The sequence below is a fragment of the Sinohyriopsis cumingii genome, chromosome 2 (genome assembly GCF_028554795.1).
Source record: "Sinohyriopsis cumingii isolate HCF-2022 chromosome 2, ASM2855479v2, whole genome shotgun sequence".
NCBI lineage: Eukaryota > Metazoa > Mollusca > Bivalvia > Unionida > Unionidae > Sinohyriopsis > Sinohyriopsis cumingii.
The window spans coordinates 140615223-140636843 of record NC_142962.1 but is presented as its reverse complement, the minus strand read 5'-3'; the positions used below and the strand labels follow the sequence as shown (position 1 = coordinate 140636843).

At 34.3% G+C, this 21621-nt stretch overlaps 1 protein-coding gene across 1 annotated transcript in view; it reads left to right on the top strand.

Moving 5' to 3' along the window:
- The window catches only part of LOC149805949 (small G protein signaling modulator 1-like), a 37339-nt gene extending 16291 nt beyond the window's left edge, over window positions 1-21048 (top strand). The window contains exon 6 of the mRNA XM_089950734.1: window positions 1658-21048. Within this exon, the coding sequence (XP_089806860.1) occupies window positions 1658-1746 (89 nt within the window). The 3' untranslated portion in view covers window positions 1747-21048. The remainder of the gene's footprint in view (window positions 1-1657) is intronic.
- Window positions 21049-21621: the final 573 nt, after the last annotated feature.

Below are 21621 nucleotides of genomic sequence, written 5' to 3'. Positions count from 1 at the left end.
GTCCGCTGTTTGTGGATCTGAGTTACATACAGTTCTGTTCTGACAGCTCTGTTATACTAATGACACTACTTAGTTTTGTTTCTAAAAGCAGGCTACCATCAAAAGGCAGCCTTGATTGATCAGTCAAGAGAGGTAAAGCTGCAGGAACCAGTACACACAATCATATATCATCTGAATCACACAGACTGTCTGAGGCAGCTGTGAAAAGACACTTCTCACTGCTTATTTAGGTAGAGGTTGAATACTCAAGCACTTTTGCCTTCTCTTACATTTCTCATAGTGTTAATGAGAATGGGACATATATTTGACAGAGAATGGACAGTTTTTTGTAAATAGAGTTCCTTCCTACTTAACATTATCACATTGCTATCAATCCCTCCTGCACATCCCCCCAAATGTCAGTATCCTGTTAATAGGTTTGTTCAAACTTAAACTAGTTACAGGTGGCCACCTAGTGGAAATGAAGGGAATTAATATGTAAGAATTGTTTCCCTTCATCAGTATGATCTATAAAGAGAAATACGTTTTCGGTTTTTAGAGGTAGCAGAGAGTGTTCCTCTAATGTTAAGGTAATCTTGTTTCAGATGACTTAGCTTATCACCACACTGGAGATCAAATTTCAATTTGATTTTTCTGCATCTTTATAAATAAGCATGTATAATTATGGTTTCTTTGCAGGTTCTATAATAAGTGAGATCTGCATATCTTTCAAGATTATATTTCTCATCCAGTTTTTATAAAACTTTGTAGATATGTTTAGTGTGTGTGTGATTTTTATTTTTAACTTGGTGTTAACAATTTTGCAGCCATATTGCTACAATGTCTGCATTGTGGCAGTTTATGGTGATGTCTAGCCCTGGGGCATTATGCCACAGATACGTATCATCATGCCCTACCCATTCACAGTATCCTGACACCAGGTCAGCCAGTTCTAATGCTAACCTCTTAATGCTGAGTCTTACCAAACACTTATAAAAATGGTGCTAGCAGCTACCTCACTTGGTGCTCAGCATTAAGAGGTTAGTGTTAGGACTGGTCGGCCTGGTGTCAGGATAATGTGACTGGGTGGGACACAATGCTGCTTGTCTGCGGCATGATGTCCCAGTGCTAGACATATTTATAAACCACCACACTGCAGACATTGTAGCGATGTTACTAAAATTGTTAAAGCTGCATTAAAAATCCAACTCACACACAAAAAGTCATGAAGAAATGGACTTATTGTGGATTCCTCTACACTTTGTTTGGCCAGTAAAGTGTCAGTCCCTATGAGGGACTTGAGTGGATTTCATGTCAAGTTTAAAGATACAATGAACAAGGGTACTTAAATGTAAAGAATAAAACCTCCATGATTTTTTTAAGTACTGAATAACATCATTCTATTGTAAAACCACAAATGTATTTCCATGAAAATAGATGAATTTACAGTGAGCAGCAATTTGAAATCTACTATTGAAAAAGTAGAATGTTCGACCACAGTTCAGAATTTTGAGAGAAACAAGTGGGAATGTTACCAACAATAAGCGATAATAAAGTAATTGGAAGTATGAATGATAAGTAACAGTGAGTATTCTTTAAGGAAAGCTTTGATTGCTTAGATTCATTCATGATTGAGATTGTTTTTTTATAGTTGTCTTTCCATGTTTTTTTCTTTCAGAAATGGCTGAAAGACACAATGCTAAACAGGTCCTGAAAATTTCCAGAGAGTTGGTGCTTAAGTTACAGACATTGATAGAGAATAAATGACAACTGCCAGACAGTAAAATTCACAGCTAAGGTCAATTAAACATTATTAGAACTTTTTCTGGGCAATGCATTACTACTTTATGAAAAGTAATCCAAAGTATTATTTATTTTTTAAAATCATTGACCCCTCTTGATAGTATAATGAATGTAAATACATATATACCCTTTGTTTAGATATTAAATAGATATGCAAATGTAATGAATAGAGCATTAATAGAAAAATCCAGTTTTAATTTTTGTGCAATGTAACAGATTTGTGTTCATATTGTTTTATTCCATTTATTATCCCTCACCTATGGATGGTACAGAAAGATTCTGTCCATCACACTTCACTTTCTCAAGCCTAACTATTAAAGATATCTCTATGAAATTTTGTATACTTGTTAGCACTGTGCTCCAGGTTTGCCTGTTGCAATTTTAAAAAATATTAAGTTTTTATAGTTTTATTTTTTTGTCAGTTCTTCTGTCCATCCATCATTCATTATCAGCAACTTCATTTTTGGGGAAGAATTCCAAAGTTACCATGTATACTCACTTAAAAGTCAAGTCCAGCTGCTGCACAGACCCATATCTGCCTTTACATAATGTGCCAGCATATCTTAGTCAATGCAGCTTGTTAAAAGTAATCAATAGAATGACAAGTATAGCTGTTGATCTGCAGGCATGTCAAGTGTTATTTGCAGTTGGACTAAACTTATAGGCAGGTACATCTAGTATTTACGAGCTTTACACATATTAAACTACTGGTTTAGATGTGCCTTTTGTAAATTACAGTTCTTCAGTTTAATATTTTTAGTATGTTTGTCCATTTGTCTGTTCATCTATCCAGCATTCACTTTATTTAGCTTCCAGTGCAGAACACCAAAAACTGTCTGTGAAATCTGATACACATGTTATGCTAATGGTGTAGATGTGCCATTTGCTATTCAAGTTTCAGTGTTTTAAACATTTTCTTGTGTTTGTCTACTAAGTCATCCATCCACCATTGACCTTTTTTTTTCTGGAACAAAAAAGTGATGCCTATCACTTACCTGTATACTTGGTAAATGAAATTTTTAGTATATGAATGTTTGACAGATCCTTCTCTTTCTCAAGAAACATTTGGGCAGGGCAGGGGATATATATAATGCCTTTTTGTTTCATTATCTAAATATTTGTTAGTAACTACTAGTTCTTGTAAAATGTTACACTCGTAAAATAAATTGTAACTGCAAATGTTGCAGGAGTTAAACATGCTTGAAATTGGACTGTGTTCAATAATATTAGCTTTATGTTGCATTAGGCTTGCATCAAGTTAACAAACCTACTGTACTGACTGCCAGCAAATGGTACGAGGTGATGAAAGCTAGCAATTCCACTGTATAGGCTGCCAGCAAATGGTGCGAGGTGATGAAAGCAGCAATTCCACTGAACAGGCTGCCAGCTAATGGTACGAGGTGATGAAAGCAGCAATGCCACTGTACAGGCTGCCAGCAAATGGTACAAGATGATGAAAGCAGCATTTCCACTGTACAGGCTGCCAGCAAGTGATACAAGGTGATGAAAGCAGCAGCTCCACTGTACAGGCTGCCAGCAGTTCCACTGTATAGGCTGCCAGCAAATGGTATGAGGTGATGAAAGCAGCAGTTCCACTGTACAGGCTGCCAGCAAATGGTACGAGGTGATGAAAGCAGCTATTCCACTGTACAGGCTGCCAGCAAATAGTACGAGATGATGAAAGCAGCATTTCCACTGTACATGCTGCCAGCAAGTGATATGAGGTGAGGAAAGCAGCAATTCCACTTTATAGACTGCCAGCAAATGGTACGAGGTGATGAAAGCAGCAATACCACTGAACAGGCTGCCAGCAAATGTTACGAGGTGATGAAAGCGGCAATTCCACTGTACAGGCTGCAATCTAATGGTACAAGGTGATGAAAGCTAGCAATCCTACTGTGCAAGCTGCCATCAAATGGCACTAGGGGATGAAAATCAGCAGTCCTGTTATACAGGCTGCTAGCAAATAGCACTAGGTAATGAAAGCTAGCAGTCCTACCTGTTATACAAGCTGCTAGCAATGGCACTAAGTGATCAAAGCTAGCAATTCTACCATACATGCTGCTAGCAAATAGCACAAGGCAATTAAATCTAGCTATCCTACTGTACAGGCTGGTAGCAAATGGCACTAAGTGATCAAAGCTAGCAATTCTACCATACAGGCTGCTAGCAGATAGCACAAGGCAATGAAATCATGCAATCCTACTGTTCAGGCTGCTAACAAATGGCTTCAGGTGTTGACAGTTAGCATTCCTACTGTACAGGCTGGTGGCAAATGGCACCAGGTGATGAAAGCTAACAATCAAGAGAGATTGCCCACCAAAAGCAATGTATGCAAGGTTAAATCTGTCTTGTAAGAATGTGGCATAGTGTATCATTTAAGTGAATGGATTTACACATTTCTGCCTTGTAAAACTCTAGCATGGTGTATCATTTAAGTGATTGGATTTACACATATCTGCCTTGTAAGACTCTAACATGGTGTATCATTTAAGTGATTGGATTTACACAGATATGTCTTGATTGTGTAACATGGTGTATCATTTAAATGGTTGGATTTACGTGGATCTGTCTTGTAAGACTCTAGCATGGTGTAACATTAAAATGATTGGATTTACACAGATCTGTCTTGATTGTGTAACATTGTGTGTCATTAAAGTGATTGGATTTACACAGATCTGTCTTGTAAGACACGAGCATGGTGTATCATTTAAGTGAATGGATTTACACAGATCTGTCTTGTAAGACTCTAGCATGGTGTATCATTTAAGTGATTGGATTTACACAGATCTGTCTTGATTGTGTAACATTGTGTGTCATTAAAGTGATTGGATTTACACATATCAGCTTTGTAAGACTCTAGCATGGTGTATCATTTAAGTGATTGGATTTACACAGATCTGTCTTGTAAGACTCTAGCATGGTGTATCATTTAAGTGATTGGATTTACACATATCTGCCTTTTAAGACGCTAGCATGGTGTATCATTTAAGTGATTGGATTTACACAGATCTGTCTTGATTGTATAACATTGTGTATCATTAAAATGATTGGATTTACATGGATCTGGCTTATAAGACTTTAGCATGATGTATCATTTAAATGATTGGATTTACACATATCAGCCTTTTAAGACTCTAGCATGGTGCATGCTTCAAATGATTGGATTTACACATATCTGCCTTGTAAGACTCTAGCATGGTGTATCATTTAAGTGATTGGATTTACTCAGATCTGTCTTGATTGTCTAACATGGTGTATCATTAAAGTGATTGGATTTACATGGATCTGTCTTGTAAGACTGTAGCATGGTGTATCATTTAAATGTAACATTTAAATGATTGGATTTACACATATCTGCCTTTTAAGACTCTAGCATGGTGTAACATTAAAATGATTGGATTTACACGTATCTGCCTTGTAAGACTCTAGCATGGTGTATCATTTATTTGATTGGATTTACACGGATCTGTCTTGATTGTGTAACATGGTGTATCATTTAAATGATTGGATTTACACATATCTATCTTATAAGACTTTAACATGGTGTAACATTAAAATGATTGGATTTACATGGATCTGCCTTGTAAGACTCTAGCATGGTGTATCATTTAAGTGATTGGATTTACACAGATCTGTCTTGATTGTCTAACATGGTGTATCATTAAAATGATTGGATTTACATGGATCTGTCTTGTAAGACTGTAGCATGGTTTATCATTTAAATGTAACATTTAAATGATTGGATTTACACATATCTGCCTTGTAAGACTCTAGCATGGTGTATCATTTAAATGATAGGATTTACATGGATCTGTCTTGTTAGACTGTAGCATGGTGTAACATTAAATTGATTGGATGTGCAAAGATCTGCCTTGTAAGATTTTGCAGACTGATATATCAGTTGCTTCAATCTTTAATCCATGGCACTTGGTAGTCGTGATCTGCTTTGATATTAAAGTTATAGGTGGGTTACATTATTCTACTTGCATTTCTATCTTTTCATGATGCCATTTTACGGGTAAGAATTAGTATCATTATTTGTAACTTGAATCTGGTGCAGAAAGTGTTTTTCACAAGGATTTTCTTTAAACAGTGGAGTTTAAAGTGTTGCTGGTTTGAGTGGAGTCAAAACACAATTATAAAAGCACCTGTCTCATGAATACATTCTTGCATAAACAGAGTTCATTGCTTATTGAAAAATGCCTGATATTTTTTTTTAAATTGATTGCCAAACATTTCTTTCTGTCAGTACATACGTTTATTCATAAGAGCAGTTTGTTAGGAATTTGAATCATAAGTCAACAGCATTCAGGTCAGATGACATACTGTATTCATAGAACTCTCTGGATCACAGAACTGAAAGTTCAGGCTCAAAAAATACTGCATTTGAAATAAAGCTTTCTTACTGCAATTTAACATGCTATGATGGGAACTTATAACGAAGATCCTTATAGTTCTTTGATTATAATTTGTTATCTCAGTGGCGGGGCCCTGAGTGGCCAAGTGGTCTAAAGTGCTCTCCATTACGGATCACTGCCATCTCACCTCTGTCTGCGTGGGTTCGAGTCTCGGATTCAGCCAATGTGGGTATGTGAGAAAGTTTGCCAGTGGCGTCTCGTGGGTCGGTGGTTCTTTCTGGGTTTTCCTGTGTTCTTCCTCCACCATTAATACTGGCCGCCATGTATAGCCTATCGTGGGCTGAAAAATGGCGATAAACCCTACAACAACAACAACAACATTACCTCAGTGGCATATAATGCAGGGGAGATATATAAATTGCTATAGCTGTCTGCCTGTAAACATTTTGGGATTATTTCTGGAGCATAACAAACAGACTGCTCAAATTTCAACCAAAACTGTGTCAAGCAAGTTACATAGAGATTCTTTTTAATACTTGGATGTTTCTGCATTTAGTATATTTTATGTTGCCATGGAAACAAAGTGTAACTTAAGTATGAAAATTGAGAGTGCTGAACCTTTGGATAGTTTCATTAGAAGCCTTTACATAAGTGAACAAATTGGGGGTTCTCATCCCTTGATGACACTTATTCTCTTTTAAGTTTACAGAATGTCATAATTACCCAACTTTTAGCTTGAGTTTCGGTTTTAAGCTCAGTTTGAGGAGGAAGGAAACAATTGTAGTTTAAATTTTAACGTATTCGTATATGCACTAAACATGTATACATGCTAAAATCTTGTTTTAAAAAAGAACCTATAACTTGCACTTATCCATAATATGTACATAGTAGCAAGTACCCCATTTAACAATCATTCAGATGACACATTTTATAATGTAGTCAGTGATAGATTCAAGCAAATGCACATCTTCAATAATGTTTAAATAGTTATTACATTGTATGTGAACATAAACTTTGTATTTTTTAGTCACTCTTGTTGCCAAAATGCTTAATTACTTGGAAACTACTTGTTATTTCCACCCATCCACCCAAAAAATGGTTTACTGTACAGATTTTTGCTTACATTTGCATGAAACTTGTTACTGTATTTCTGTGTTCTAGTGCAATTATAATACTGCACTTTGATCACAGAATGTTTATATTGACTAAAATTAAATTATTCTTAATTTATAAATAACCCAGATATAATAATAATAATAATAATAATAATAAAGTCATCATGATGCAAAGAGAGATAACTAGAGAGTATATGGGTGTGCCCATGAGCAACAGTTTATTCTCAGACAGCACAAGCCATATCAGCATACATGTATATAATTTACAGATATCAGTTTGGTATGTAAATACTTCACTCTTCCACTGGATTACTTACATTTAGGAAGGACATATTTTGGCAGTATCAGTAGTGACAGTGAGGAGGAGCAGTAGTTTAGTGGTTAACATGCTTGACTCGTGACCAAAAGGGTTTGAGTTCAAATCCTACTATAGGATCAGCCTTGGTTGGCTACCATGGTGTGTCCTTGGGCAAGGCACTTTACTCCAGCCACCTTTGCACTAAATAATATACATGTTGCTGTGTTGTAAAACAAGATCAGCAACAGATCCTCATAAAAATTATTGGTATTGTCTGATTTATAACATCATAGTAGGCTTAAATGTCAACAATGGTACAAGTTTACTGAAAGTTACTTATGTCTGATAACATTCTAAAAATGTCAGTTTTATGTTTACTATAAAGGTACAAATTGGTGTGTTGCATTTCACATAGTTTTATCGATATACCTTTGGAAAAGATAATGGCATTGTCTAGTGCAAAATTTCAGGCTTCTTAAATTTGTTTGACTTTTTTCTTATTTTTTCCCAAGACATTGGTTTGGATTTTACTTGCAGAAAGCTGAAGTGGGTCATGTGACCCAGGCATCAATGGGCAGAGTTGAGGAATTGATTCCATTAAATTATATGTCCTTTCCATCATTATTTACAGGACTTAAAAACTTATTTGTTTCTAAATAAGATCATATACATTTATCTTTGGCAGCTATGATTCTTAATCTCCTGTAAAATGGTATTAAGTCTTTGCATTTGTCAGGAAAATCCAACTTGGTGTACTTCAGCCCATTCTTGGTGCTGTTTCATTCCTCAGTTTATGTTTTGCTTCCTATGTTCATATAAACTGCAAAGTTATCTTTTTAATGTTTTTGTTCAAAGTTATCTTTGTAATATTTGTGTTTTATATATTTAAAATATTCTGTATGTGTATATATATATATATATATGTATGCCTACTCAGTAAAATGTAAACATTTATGTATGTACTAATGACGAAATGATATGGGGAAAGGTGAAGTGGATGAATCTCTTGTGTTTTGTCCATAAACTAACACATGAAACACATACAATGGTTCTTATTATGTAGTCTATAAATATACTGCTCTCATGGATTCCATTAAATTGACTAAACTTTGTTTTATTTTTGCTGCTTGATTTTATTCTCTGGTTTGATTTTTTATGTTGAAAACCAAATATACTGTTTAATTTCTATATTTATACTGTTAGATGACAGTCTTGACAGAACTTTCCTCTGTGCAAGGTCTTTTGTATACTGTTAGATAGCAGCCATGACGGAACAGCCCTCCATAAAAGGTGGTTACAACACAGGTTACTTTTATGCCTTATATAGAATTTACAGAAATCAACAAAATAGACTTTTCACTTAAAATCATTGACCTCTGTATTGTTTTGTAATAAGATATTACCCTTGAGTCATGAAGTATACCTGTATTGCTTTCTGTTATTGTCTTCTTGCTGAATGAACTGTTCTCTTGTATTGTTTGATGGGACATGGTGCCAGAAGCAATGACACTATGCTTCATCACACAACAGTGTAAGAAGACAGTTCCCAAGGGAGAAAGCAGTAATAATTTTTTTGCATCACAAGACTTCAAGTGGCATCATATACAATCATCATTTGGCACTAGTGTGAATTGGAAATGGGTATACATCTCCACTGTAAAGTGTAGCATTCAGTGGTCATGTGGAAATTCATAATTACATAAAATATATATCTTTAGCCAGCCAGTCAAACCTGAAGAATTTATTATGTGACATGCTAAAACCATTAGAGGACCATGTGAATAAAACTTACATATGATTTAAAATTTGACATGCATTAAAAGAGAAACAATATAGATAAAAAAAGTCACTTTAAGAGAATACTCTTTTCAAAACTAGGTATTTTATTATATTGTTTTAGAAGGATTAATATTACCATGTACTTGTTTTTGCCAGTCAGCATGTTTTCAAAGTTTATCCCACTTTCAGTAGATACTTGTGACATGCATAGTCTTATGTATCTACTTTTTCTGTCGATGAACAAGATAGAAATTTACAATGGAATTCAAACTGTGTCATAATCTTTTGTATCTACTTTTTCTGCTGACAAACAAGATGGAAATTTACAATGGAATTCAAACTGTGTCATCCATAGTCTTATGTATTTACTCTTTGCTACTGATGAACAAGATGGAAATTTACAATGGATTTCAAGCTGTGTCACTCATAGTCTTATGTATCTGTTCTTGCTGTTGACAAACAAGATGGAAATTTACAATGGAATTCAAACTGTATCATCCATAGTCTTATGTATCTACTCTTGCTATTGACAAACAAGATGGAAATTTACAATGGAATTCAAATTGTGTCATCCATAGTCTTATGTATCTACTCTTGCTATTGACAAACAAGATGGAAATTTACAATGGAATTCAAATTGTGTCATCCATAGTCTTATGTATCTACTCTTGCTATTGACAAACAAGATGGAAATTTACAATGGAATTCAAACTGTGTCATCCATAGTCTTATGTATCTGTTCTTGCTATTGACAAACAAGATGGAAATTTACAATGGAATTCAAACTGTGTCACTCATAGGCTTATGTATCTGTTCTTGCTATTGACAAACAAGATGGAAATTTACAATGGAATTCAAACTGTGTCACTCATAGTCTTATGTATCTGTTCTTGCTATTGACAAACAAATGGAAATTTATAATGGAATTCAAGCTGTATAACAACAGCATCTCATACATGTAGATTGACATTTTCACAACTTTTTTGTTTACATGTTTTTACTCCAATTATATGTTCTGCTTTAACTTTTGTTACAATCTGTTTCATATTTGCTGTGATATTGAAATTGTTATATTTTTTGTGCATTACTATGTCATATATATTATGATTTCTGTACATGATACTGTCATTAATCAGAATGTCTGGGCCCTCCAATTTTCTAGATATAATTTTCAATTTTGTGATAAATTTCAGTAGAACATCAAATTTCAAACACAAAGTATTTTTTTGATACATTTTGTTTAAGCTGGTGAAAAACAAAAATTAAGATGGATTAGAAACGAATGTTTGACCCACATTCAAAGAGATGATCAAATAGATTGCCATGTAATCTAGTAATGGCATTGAATTATCCAGGCCCAGCCCTTGGGCAAGGCAAAGGAGGCAACTGCCTTGGGCCCTTCACTTTCAGGAAATCAACTCCACCCCATCTCATTGCTTTTGCTGCCTTGTTCCCTGCATGCTGCGTTGGGCCCCGTACATCCTAGGGCCGGGCTTGGATTTCTCTAGTTATAGCCAGAGCTCCTTGGACTGTCCTAGCTTTATGTTTTGTTCTTTCTACTAGATGATTGGGCTAGAGACTGTTAACCAAGTCTAATGATTTGTATTTCACCAAGGGATCACCTTAAAATTGCAACTCTGTTGCCTTATCTAACCAATTTCTGGTTGTGAATTAATATGTGGAGAGAGCCAGATTAATTTTACTTTAAATACCTACTATATTAAGAATCAAACTATTTCTTTCATATGTGGAGACCATCAAAATTTCAGGACAGAGACCCATCAGTTCTGTGTACCATCACCACTGATTTGACTCTATGTGGACGTGCATTAAAAGGGATGTCACTCTTACTGAAAAGATAACTCAGAAACATTCATCTAAAATAACTACTCCTTTGTACAAACTAATCTCCAGGGACAGTATATCTAAACAAACATAAAGAAAAACAAACAAAAATACCGCAACCAGATTTCTTTGTTTGTAACAGATAACAATTTAACAATATTTTGGAGGTGTTCTGTATTTGGACTCAGACATATAATGCAGTCTGGTTTACTACTAACTTCCCACCAGCATCAAACATCAGTATACAATGGAGATATTAATATTTGTATAAGATATTTTAAAAAATATAAATTTTCATTTGCAAACAATATCCAGACTACAAGAAAAGTATTTTTAAGGTCTGAAAAATTGAATAAATGACAGTATTTAATCTATGGACAACAGTGTGATGAAAGTCTTGTTTTTACACTTTGTGTTTGAAGACAAAATGCATGAATATTATTCAGCAATATATTTTTAGTTGCAAGAATAATGTGAGATTGCAATTTATAATTTAAGAGAAGTTACTATTTTTGGTTGTCAACATAAATTACATAAATTTACGGTGTTCCCAGTTAGCTATTGCTACTTATTGAGCTTTTCCATCACTGAAAGTGCTGTTTCAGTATGTGAATATGCAGCCATTTTTTAAATAAAATTTGGCATTCTAGAAAGGTGGCAACTCTTTAATTCTTGAAATATATTGCTTGGTCAAATAACAAGAAAATCAGAGAGTATTCCAGTTGTGTTTAGGTTATAACACCTAGTAAAGTGGCCTTCTGGGAAATAAGATGTGTTTATGTTATGAAACAAAGTAAAGTGGCTTCAGGGATGTGTACCAATATCACAGTACTATTACCATGCCCAATATATACATGCCTGTTCTTGGATAATAGGAATGGCTGAGTACTGGTACAAACCCTGAAACAGTTAATGTTGCCAGTGAAATGAAAATGCAATGCAGATTGAATATATACTTTAAGAAAAAGCAAATGAAATGGAGAATAAATGAAAATGAAATGCAGAATGAACTTAAACAATGAATGCAATATGAATGAAAGAGTATGCCAATGAATGATAAATGGTTGTGCAGGCCAAGTGAATCAGGTTTTTACTACTTTATGGTTCAGATTTCCAGGTTTGATTAATTTCATTTTTTTTGTACATGCTGGAGATTCATCTTCATGAAGACATAACCAACTCTGTAAAATTTAAACCTGAACTTTCCAAACCCCAAGATTACAAGACTGTACATTTTAAACCTAAACTATCCAGACTACAAGACTGTACATTTTAAATCTAAATTATCCAGACCCCAAGATTACAAGACTGTTCATTTTAAACATAAACTATCCAGACTACAAGACTGTACATTTTAAATCTAAATTATCCAGACCCCAAGATTACAAGACTGTATATTTTAAACTTAAACTTGCCAGACTACAAGGCTGTACATTTTAAATCTAAATTATCCAGACCCCAAGATTACAAGACTGTACATTTTAAATCAAAACTAGCCAGATCCCAAGATTACACGAAGATATGTTTTAAACATTAATTATCTAGACCCAAAGAGTATAGAAAATTCTTATACTGAAATTTAGTTCTGACTCACATTCATGATATTATGGCTGATGTCGAGTCCAATATGACCTGATTGGAGGTCAATCTCAACTCATTGGCCAATATGACATCTGATTGGTTGATGTTAAATCATAGACCAATATGACATCTGATTGGTTAATATCAAATAATGGACTATCATGACATCGGATTGGTTTAAATCAAAGCGTTGACCAATCAGACCTAATAGTTTCCTTCCGAGTCCAAGTCTAGGTGAAATGTTTCATAATCATAGAGTAATGTGTTCAAATGTGCAATAACTTACTTTTGCAGTTTTGAATCACTCATATTTCACATAAAATTCATTAAATACAGATTAAGTTTGTATGTTTGTATGTATGGGGTTTAGTGGCACATCAGCACAATTCTGGCTATATAGTACCAATTAAAAAATAAATTCTGGAAATGTAAACATAACAAATTGCTAAAAAAAATTTAAACACTTCTTAACGGAAGTAATTGTGTTCTCCAGCAAGTCAAAAATTAAAAGTTAAAGCTTCTTAAAAGGTATATAAAGTAAAATAATATTAAAGCTTGTACAATTAGTAATGCAGTGAGATTTCAGAATAACATGTATGTTCCTGTGCCTTTGATTGCAGAATTCATATATTCACAGATATGTCCACAAATGTGTGAAAACCAGTAATTGCAAAATATAAGCTATTCGTGTTTACAGTATTGTATAACTTCACAGTATTGTGTTAGAAAGAGTGTATGGGAAGTGACACAGATTCTTTATAAATTTCCTTCTTTTCACTGCCTTTAGATGAGGCGGTAAAATTCCAAATTTTCCAGTTTGACCAATTAAAATTAAATAATTTTAATCTTTTTAGATGAATATGACTGATGGAGAAAGTGGTGTATAATTGAGTATTTATGTAGTGTTATGCTGTTGATGAATGCATGCTTGAGAAAATCCAAGAATGGAGTTCTGATATTAATCAGTATATATTTACTTGTACATCCATAGGAAAAGCAAATTATTTTTACTCACTTTGGAAAAAATAATATGAGGATGTAATGGTTTGATTATTTTTGTAAAATGTATGTAATAGGTCAAGCATTATATACAGTTGTGTGCAGATATGTTCTTATCAGAAACTTTAGGATGTTTCACATTTATACGGTTCTCTCCCTTGGATTTAAAAAAGCATACAAAAGCACATTTATATTGAATATAATTGTATGTATGCAAAGTAAAAGTGGACAAATAATCAGTGGGGCGGCCACTCTAGATATCACTCTGAAGTACATTTATCTGTATTTGTCTCCAAAATTTAATTGTTGCTTACCTTTTCCTTGACTACTGAATGCGGATTTTAGTGTTAATTTTAAAGTGATATTGGAAAGCTTATTCATTCAAACCAGAAATCATTTATTCATTACAATATTCTGATTTTTTAATTTTTTTATACTTTTGTACTTTTTTGTTATTATTGCACTTTGTCACAAAAATTTCATGGTCGTGTCACAAAGAAGAAAATGAACATACTAATTTCTTAAATATTTTTATGAAACTGTTTTTTAGTGGTAAATACATTGAAACTTCATTTTACTTAGTTGTAAGCTGGATTACTTTGCTGACTGGCTGCATGTTGTAGTCCCAAAAAGGCCACTCGAGCACAAGTCAGACTCCTGTATCCAGGACACCTCAATAAAATGACTCAAAGTGTGGGTTTCATCAGTATTCAGTTTTGGTAAGTTTTACTGCGGTGGTGACTTCTAGAAAGAGCTTGACATATTATTGTTGCAAAAGATTAAAATCCAATGTAGATGTTTATATATACCAAAGCCAATCATACGATATTTAACTTCTGGATAATTTCAGTGTTGACTGGCTAACCAATGATGGTTTCTTAATTATATCTTATAGTCAGTCATTTTACTAAAGTTGAATTTATTTTCATTTATTAGTGTTACTTAACTGACATAAAATGGATAGAATCAGAACATTGTTGTTTAATTCAAGTGTTCATGCACTTGCAGCATTTAAAACTGGCTTCTTTATTGCTTAAAATTGACGTATTTTAATTGAAGCTATTTCATAATATTGGCCACCTTTTCCCCCCATAGATAGTTATAATGATGATCAAGAGGGGGTGTTTCTTGGATTTTTGTAAGTTTACTGCCAGTGGCATGTTTTACACACACAAACAAAAATGTTACAGAGGTGGTGTTTTCTTAGCATTTTGTTAAATTCTTATCACCTATGGCATAATCCACACAAAATTAGCTTTGATAATCAAGTTTAAATTTTAAGCCAACTAAAAGCAAGAAAATTAGTCTACCTATGTGGGATATTTTATTGATATCACCCATACTTCCAAAAGTAGTCTACCTACCTGGGATATTTCACTGATATTACCCATACTTCTAAAATTAATCTACCTACCTGGGATATGGCATTGATATTACCAATACTTTTAAAATTAGTCTACCTACCTGGGATATTTCATTTATATTACCCATACTTCTAAAATTAATCTACCTACCTGGGATATGGCATTAATATTACCCATACTTCTAAAATTAGTCTACTTACCTGGGATATTTCATTGATATTACCCATACTTCTAAAATTAATCTACCTACCTGGGATATGGCATTGATATTACCCATACTTCTAAAATTAGTCTACTTACCTGGGATATTTCATTGATATTACCCATACTTCTAAAATTAATCTACCTACCTGGGATATGGCATTGATATTACCCATACTTCCATAAGTAGTCTACTTACCTGGGATATTTCATTGATATTACCAATACTTCTAAAATTAGTCTACCTACCTGGGATATTTCATTTATATTACCCATACTTCTAAAATTAATCTACCTACCTGGGATATGGCATTAATATTACCCATACTTCTAAAATTAGTCTACTTACCTGGGATATTTCATTGATATTACCCATACTTCTAAAATTAATCTACCTACCTGGGATATGGCATTGATATTACCCATACTTCTAAAATTAGTCTACTTACCTGGGATATTTCATTGATATTACCCATACTTCTAAAATTAATCTACCTACCTGGGATATGGCATTGATATTACCCATACTTCTAAAATTAGTCTACTTACCTGGGATATTTCATTGATATTACCCATACTTCTAAAATTAATCTACCTACCTGGGATATGGCATTGATATTACCCATACTTCCATAAGTAGTCTACTTACCTGGGATATTTCATTGATATTACCAATACTTCTAAAATTAGTCTACCTACCTAGGATATTTCATTGATATTACCAATACTTCTAAAATTAATCTACCTACCTGGGATATGTCATTGATATTACCCATACTTCTAAAATGAGTCTACCTACCTGGGATATGGCATTGATATCACCGATACTTCCAAAAAATCGTGCAAGATTAGGATGATACAAACATATATCATGGTGAGTTTTACAGTCTTCAAGTCAAATCAAAAGATCCAAATTTTCGTCCTAATGTACATTGTAGGGAGTTCTCGAATGACTCTTCCAACAGTAATAGAGCATCAATAAATGCCTCTTCCCTACTAAAGAATTGTCCCAATTGTTTAACCATCAGTGAATACCCTTATCCCTGTTAATAAATCATCCCAATTGTTTAATCATCAATGAATACCCTTTTGCCTATTAGGGAATCATTGCAGCTGTTTAATCATCAATGAATACCCTTTCCCTGTTAATAAATCATCCCAATTGTTGAATCATCAATGAATGACCCTTTCACTGTTAAGGAATCATCCTGCTTGTTTAATCGTCAGTGAATAACCTTTTCCCTATTAAGGAATCATCCCGATTGTTTAATCCTCAATGAATGACCTTTTCCCTATTAAGGAATCTTCCTGATTGTTTAATCATCTATGAATACCCTTTTGCCTATTAGGGAATCATTGCAGCTGTTTAATCATCAATGAATGACCATTTCCCTGTTAAGGAATCATCCAGTTTGTTGAATCATCAATGAATGACCCTTTCACTGTTAAGGAATCATCCTGATTCTGATTGTTTAATCATCAGTGAACAACCTTTACCCTATTAAGGAATCAAACCGATAGTTTAATCATCAATGAATTCCCTTTTCCCCTATCGAGGAATCATCCCAATTGTTTAATCATTACTGAATTCCCTTTACCCTATTAGGGAATCATCCCAATTGCTTAATCATCAATGAATGACCTTTTCCCTATTAAGGAATCTTCCTGATTGTTTAATCATCAATGAATGTTGATTGTTTGACCCTTGTGACTCTTTGAATTATCTAAAGTTGCTTACTTGTGTTGCTCCAAGTCAAGGAAAAGTACATCTTAGATTTCATTATTTAGAGAATTTTGGCAAGGTTCAAAAGATGGTACAAAATGCTTTCAGTCATGCTGGTCCTTGGGTATAACTATAAGGATATTCATGGTGGCCCTTGGGTATAACTATACGGATATTCATGGTGGCCCTTGGGTGTAACTGTAAGGATATTCATGGTGGCCCTCAGGTGTACCTTTAAGGATATTCATGGTGGCCCTTGGGTATAACTATAAGGATATTCATGGTGGCCCTTGGGTATAACTATAACGATATTCATGGTGGTCCCCAGGTGTAGCTTTAAGGATATTCTATCATTCCTGTCAGGGAGTTTGCTTATAATTAGTCAAAGAATATGGAATAACTTTCTGGGTCTTTTTTTAAAAATAGAACAGAATCAAAAAGTAATTCCATTATAGGTAAAACTGTATCATATCTACTCACTTATAAGTAAAGTCCAATTGCAAAGTGCACAGACCCAAATCTGTCATTGCATAATGTGCTGACAGATCTGGGTCCTTCAGTTTGTTAAGGAGTAATCAGTAGAACTGATCTGCCGGTGCATTGTGCGATTGCAGGTCAGTTTATTTTGTTTGTAGCTGGACCCAGCGAACAAGTGAGTACTTTTTAATCCACATATCCTGCAACTGACTTTTTTCTTTTGCAAGTCCATTTACATTCATTAGACAACGAGAAAAATCCACCTAGATCAACAACATTAATATTTTTTATTTTTTTTCTCTTATATTCATTTTCATTTGTGTATTTGTAACAAATTCTTAAAAGAAACAATGCTACTTCAGTCATGTGTTAAAATTTTTGTAACCTTGTTATTATCTTCGCCCACCGCATTTAGTTTCGGTTTTTTTGTGATGCATTTTTTTAACTTTCATTTCATTTTGTGGTGTATCAATAGATAACTAAATATTATTATAATTCAGTTTATACAAATTATTTTACAGACTTGCCTGCCATGTAATATAGTATTTATGTATTTAAAGAATGCAGTATGTTATTTGCTTTATATCTCTGATCAATGCAAAACTTTCTCTCCTGCAGTTATTAAACATTGTAAAGGGACATTCCAGGGTAGTGATACATGTATTCGCTTGATAGTTCTCACTTTTGGTCTTGTTATTGTTACGATCCAAAAGTAAAATATTGGCATATACTTGTGTTATCAGGTATGTTATATCACCTGTTTCATCTATTTGAATTTACACACATAATCAAAACCTTTAATATCCAAACGCCTAGTAAGACACAGATTTGGTCCAGATAACTACCGTACATGCTCACTTAAAAGTTCAGTCCATCGGCAAACAGCATAGACCCTTATCTACCACTGCATAATGCACCAGCAGACCAAAGTCTGTGTCGATTGTTTTGACTGATTACTCTTTACAAACTGCAGAGACCCCGATCTGCTGGCACATTATGCGATGGCAGATCTGGGTCTGTGCTTCTTACAGTTATAAGCGAGTATCAACGGTACTCATCTGGATACCTAATCAGTAATAATATAAAGAAGAACTTTTAGATGAAGTAAATGTTCCATGTGTTCAGATTAGTAAAAAGTTAGTTGGGTATGGATAAATTAATGTTTTGTTTTATAAGAATTCTAGAGAGAAATATTTCATATTTTTAATTCTTGAGTAAATGGGTCTCTCACTCACTCTGTGATTTATTGCAGTAGATCCTACTTCAGAAGTAAGCAGACGTAAGGTCACTTGCTTTTGAAGACCAGGCTCCAATTTCACTAAAATTATTTGTATTTTTGTTCTTTTCACTTGAAAGTTTTTTGCATATTGTGTCGTCTGTCACTAAGATGTGTTTTTCCCATAAAATAATCTATAATATTAGCCATTCAGGTTATGGATAACATTCTCTGATTGAATATTACATTTTTGAAACAGATGCTTAATTTTATTCTCGCTTAAGCTTAGTTCTTGCCTTGTTATCACTATAATGTCAGTTCAGAAAACATTTTGACAAAATTTACTCATTTTGGCATTATTACACAACTTTGTAATCTTTTCCAGATATGGTGGCATCCCCTAAAACATTCACACTTTTGATTCCCATCAAGGGACAACATAGGTCTCCCCATGAACATTCAACACTTTTGATTCTTATCAAGGGACCACTTCTGTCTCCCCTAGAAAATTCTACATTTTTTTATTCCTATCAAGGGACCACTTAGGTCACCCCTAGAACATTCTACACTTTTGATTCCCATAAAGGGCCTCTTTGGTCATCCCTAGAACATTCAGCCCTTTTGATTCCTATGAAGGGACCACATATGTCTCCCACTGAAAATTGTACATTTTTGGTTCCCATCTAGGGACACCTTTAGTACTCTTGACCATTTGTTTTTTTGTTTGCCAAAAGTGCGGGTGTTAGAACTGACTAAATAAATAAAACCATGGATTTACTTAATTGTACATTTTCTTTCATAAATTGTTGGTAAATTCTTCAAATTTGAGTTAATTTAGAATTTGTTTCTCAAAAATAAATAACGTTTGTTATCGTAATTCAGGATATGAGAGCTTTTTTTTCTCAATGATCTATGTTTGTCTAATATTCAGGTCAGAATTCTGCTAAACAGACAAAGCATAGGATGGAATTTTATTAAATTGTGAGGTGTTTGTTTAACAAAACTGGGGCTAGGAACCTTGCTAAAGATATGGGTTTACATGTCACCATGTCAAGGAAGACAGTATTTTGATTGGGGGGTGGGAGAGTTGGGATTTTTTTTTAAAATTAATAAAACAAAGCCTTTGGTAATGCCAGGATTTCACTTACGGAACATAAATTCAAATTCAGTGATCTCATTGGCTTAAATTTAAGTGCAATTTAAAACTAACCAGTGAAACTTCTTAAGCATAGACTTAACTTTAAGACTTGTGTTCATGAAATTGGAGCCTGGTGACCAGTCTTTTTTATATTTTTTAATTTTTCTTATAGATTTGGCAATAGTTGATGAAAGGTACTTTTTGTCCTTTCATACCTTGCATCTGATTTGTCACCTCTGTTTAATTATACTGAAATTATTAAGCATTTTACTGATTATTTCTTCTTTAATTGAAATTTATGAAGATGAATACATCTTTACTCGCTTATAAGTCGAGTTAAACTGCAAGCAGTATAGACCCTGATTTGCCGTCGAATAATTCGCCAGCAGATCATGGTCTATATATTGTTTGTTGTACTGATTACTCCAACCACAGTGCATAGACCCAGATCTGCTGGCGCATTATTCGCCGGCAGATGTTGGTCAGTACAGTTTGCATTTTTGGGATCTGTCTTGTACAGGATGTGACTGAGAGTTATTTGATTGGGATCTGGCTTGTTCAGGATGTGACTGAGAGTTATTTGATTGGGATCTGGCTTGTACAGGATGTGACTGAGAGTTATTTGATTGGGATCTGGCTTGTTCAGGATGTGACTGAGAGTTATTTGATTGGGATCTGGCTTGTTCAGGATGTGACTGAGAGTTATTTGATTGGGATCTGGCTTGTACAGGATGTGACTGAGAGTTATTTGATTTTACTTGTTCATCCATGTCAAAAAGCGAGCAAGAAGACCCACGTTCACAAAGATCTTTCAGCTCTCTTTGAATTCAGGTTCTGGATGACTGCTGTATAAGAATTTGTTTTTATAACAACACTTAAAAGTAATATTTCCATCAAATAGTGTAGTGGTCAGTGGAAAACAAAAGTGCTTCACGTTTCGCAGGTATTTCCTAACCTGAATTGAATCTTGTGTGCCGACTCCAGTCAGAATATTTCTGGAAATGAGAACAAATGTTAAGTCAGTACAGAGTCATCGCTAGTACCAATGCAATCAACCATTGTAAATCACATAGGCAGTAATTGTTGTGATAATTTGTTGCTCTGTGTTACCTAAAGAATGAGTGTTGAAATGTTGATTATTGATAGAAGAAATAAATTGTTAAGTGTAAGATGTGTCGTCTTTCTTTCACTGTGCTGCAATTAAAAGCATGCAAGCTTTCACAGTCGTCCTACACTTGATGTTGGGTTGACATGTTTTCCGTGTTTATCGTAATACATTTATGTGCTGTTGCTAGCAATAGCAACCAGCTTACGAACTTTAAAGAAAGTGATGGGCCGTGCTCGAGTTTTGTTAGCTGACTTGCAGTTACTCAGACATCGTTGACTTCTCACCTCTATCTGCCTGGTTTCTAGTCTGGGGCTCGTACAACGTGGTTATGTGAGAAAGCTTGCCAGTAGCTTCCAGTGGGTCAGTGGTTCTTCCCAGAGGTTACCCGACTTTTTCCTCCACCAAATATACTGGCCGCCGTGTAGAAAAATGGCGTTAAACACATAAGAACCAAACAACCATTTACTCGCACCCTCGTATTTTGACTAGTATGGGGTACGTTAAGAACCTACATGGCAGTCATAAACATCGACTTTTTTCGAAGGGGGATTTTGCTTGCATAAGGCATGACTCTCTTTGAACAGGCTACCTCGATTTTGTCGTCCATATCTGACGGTACTCTCTTGAGTGTCAT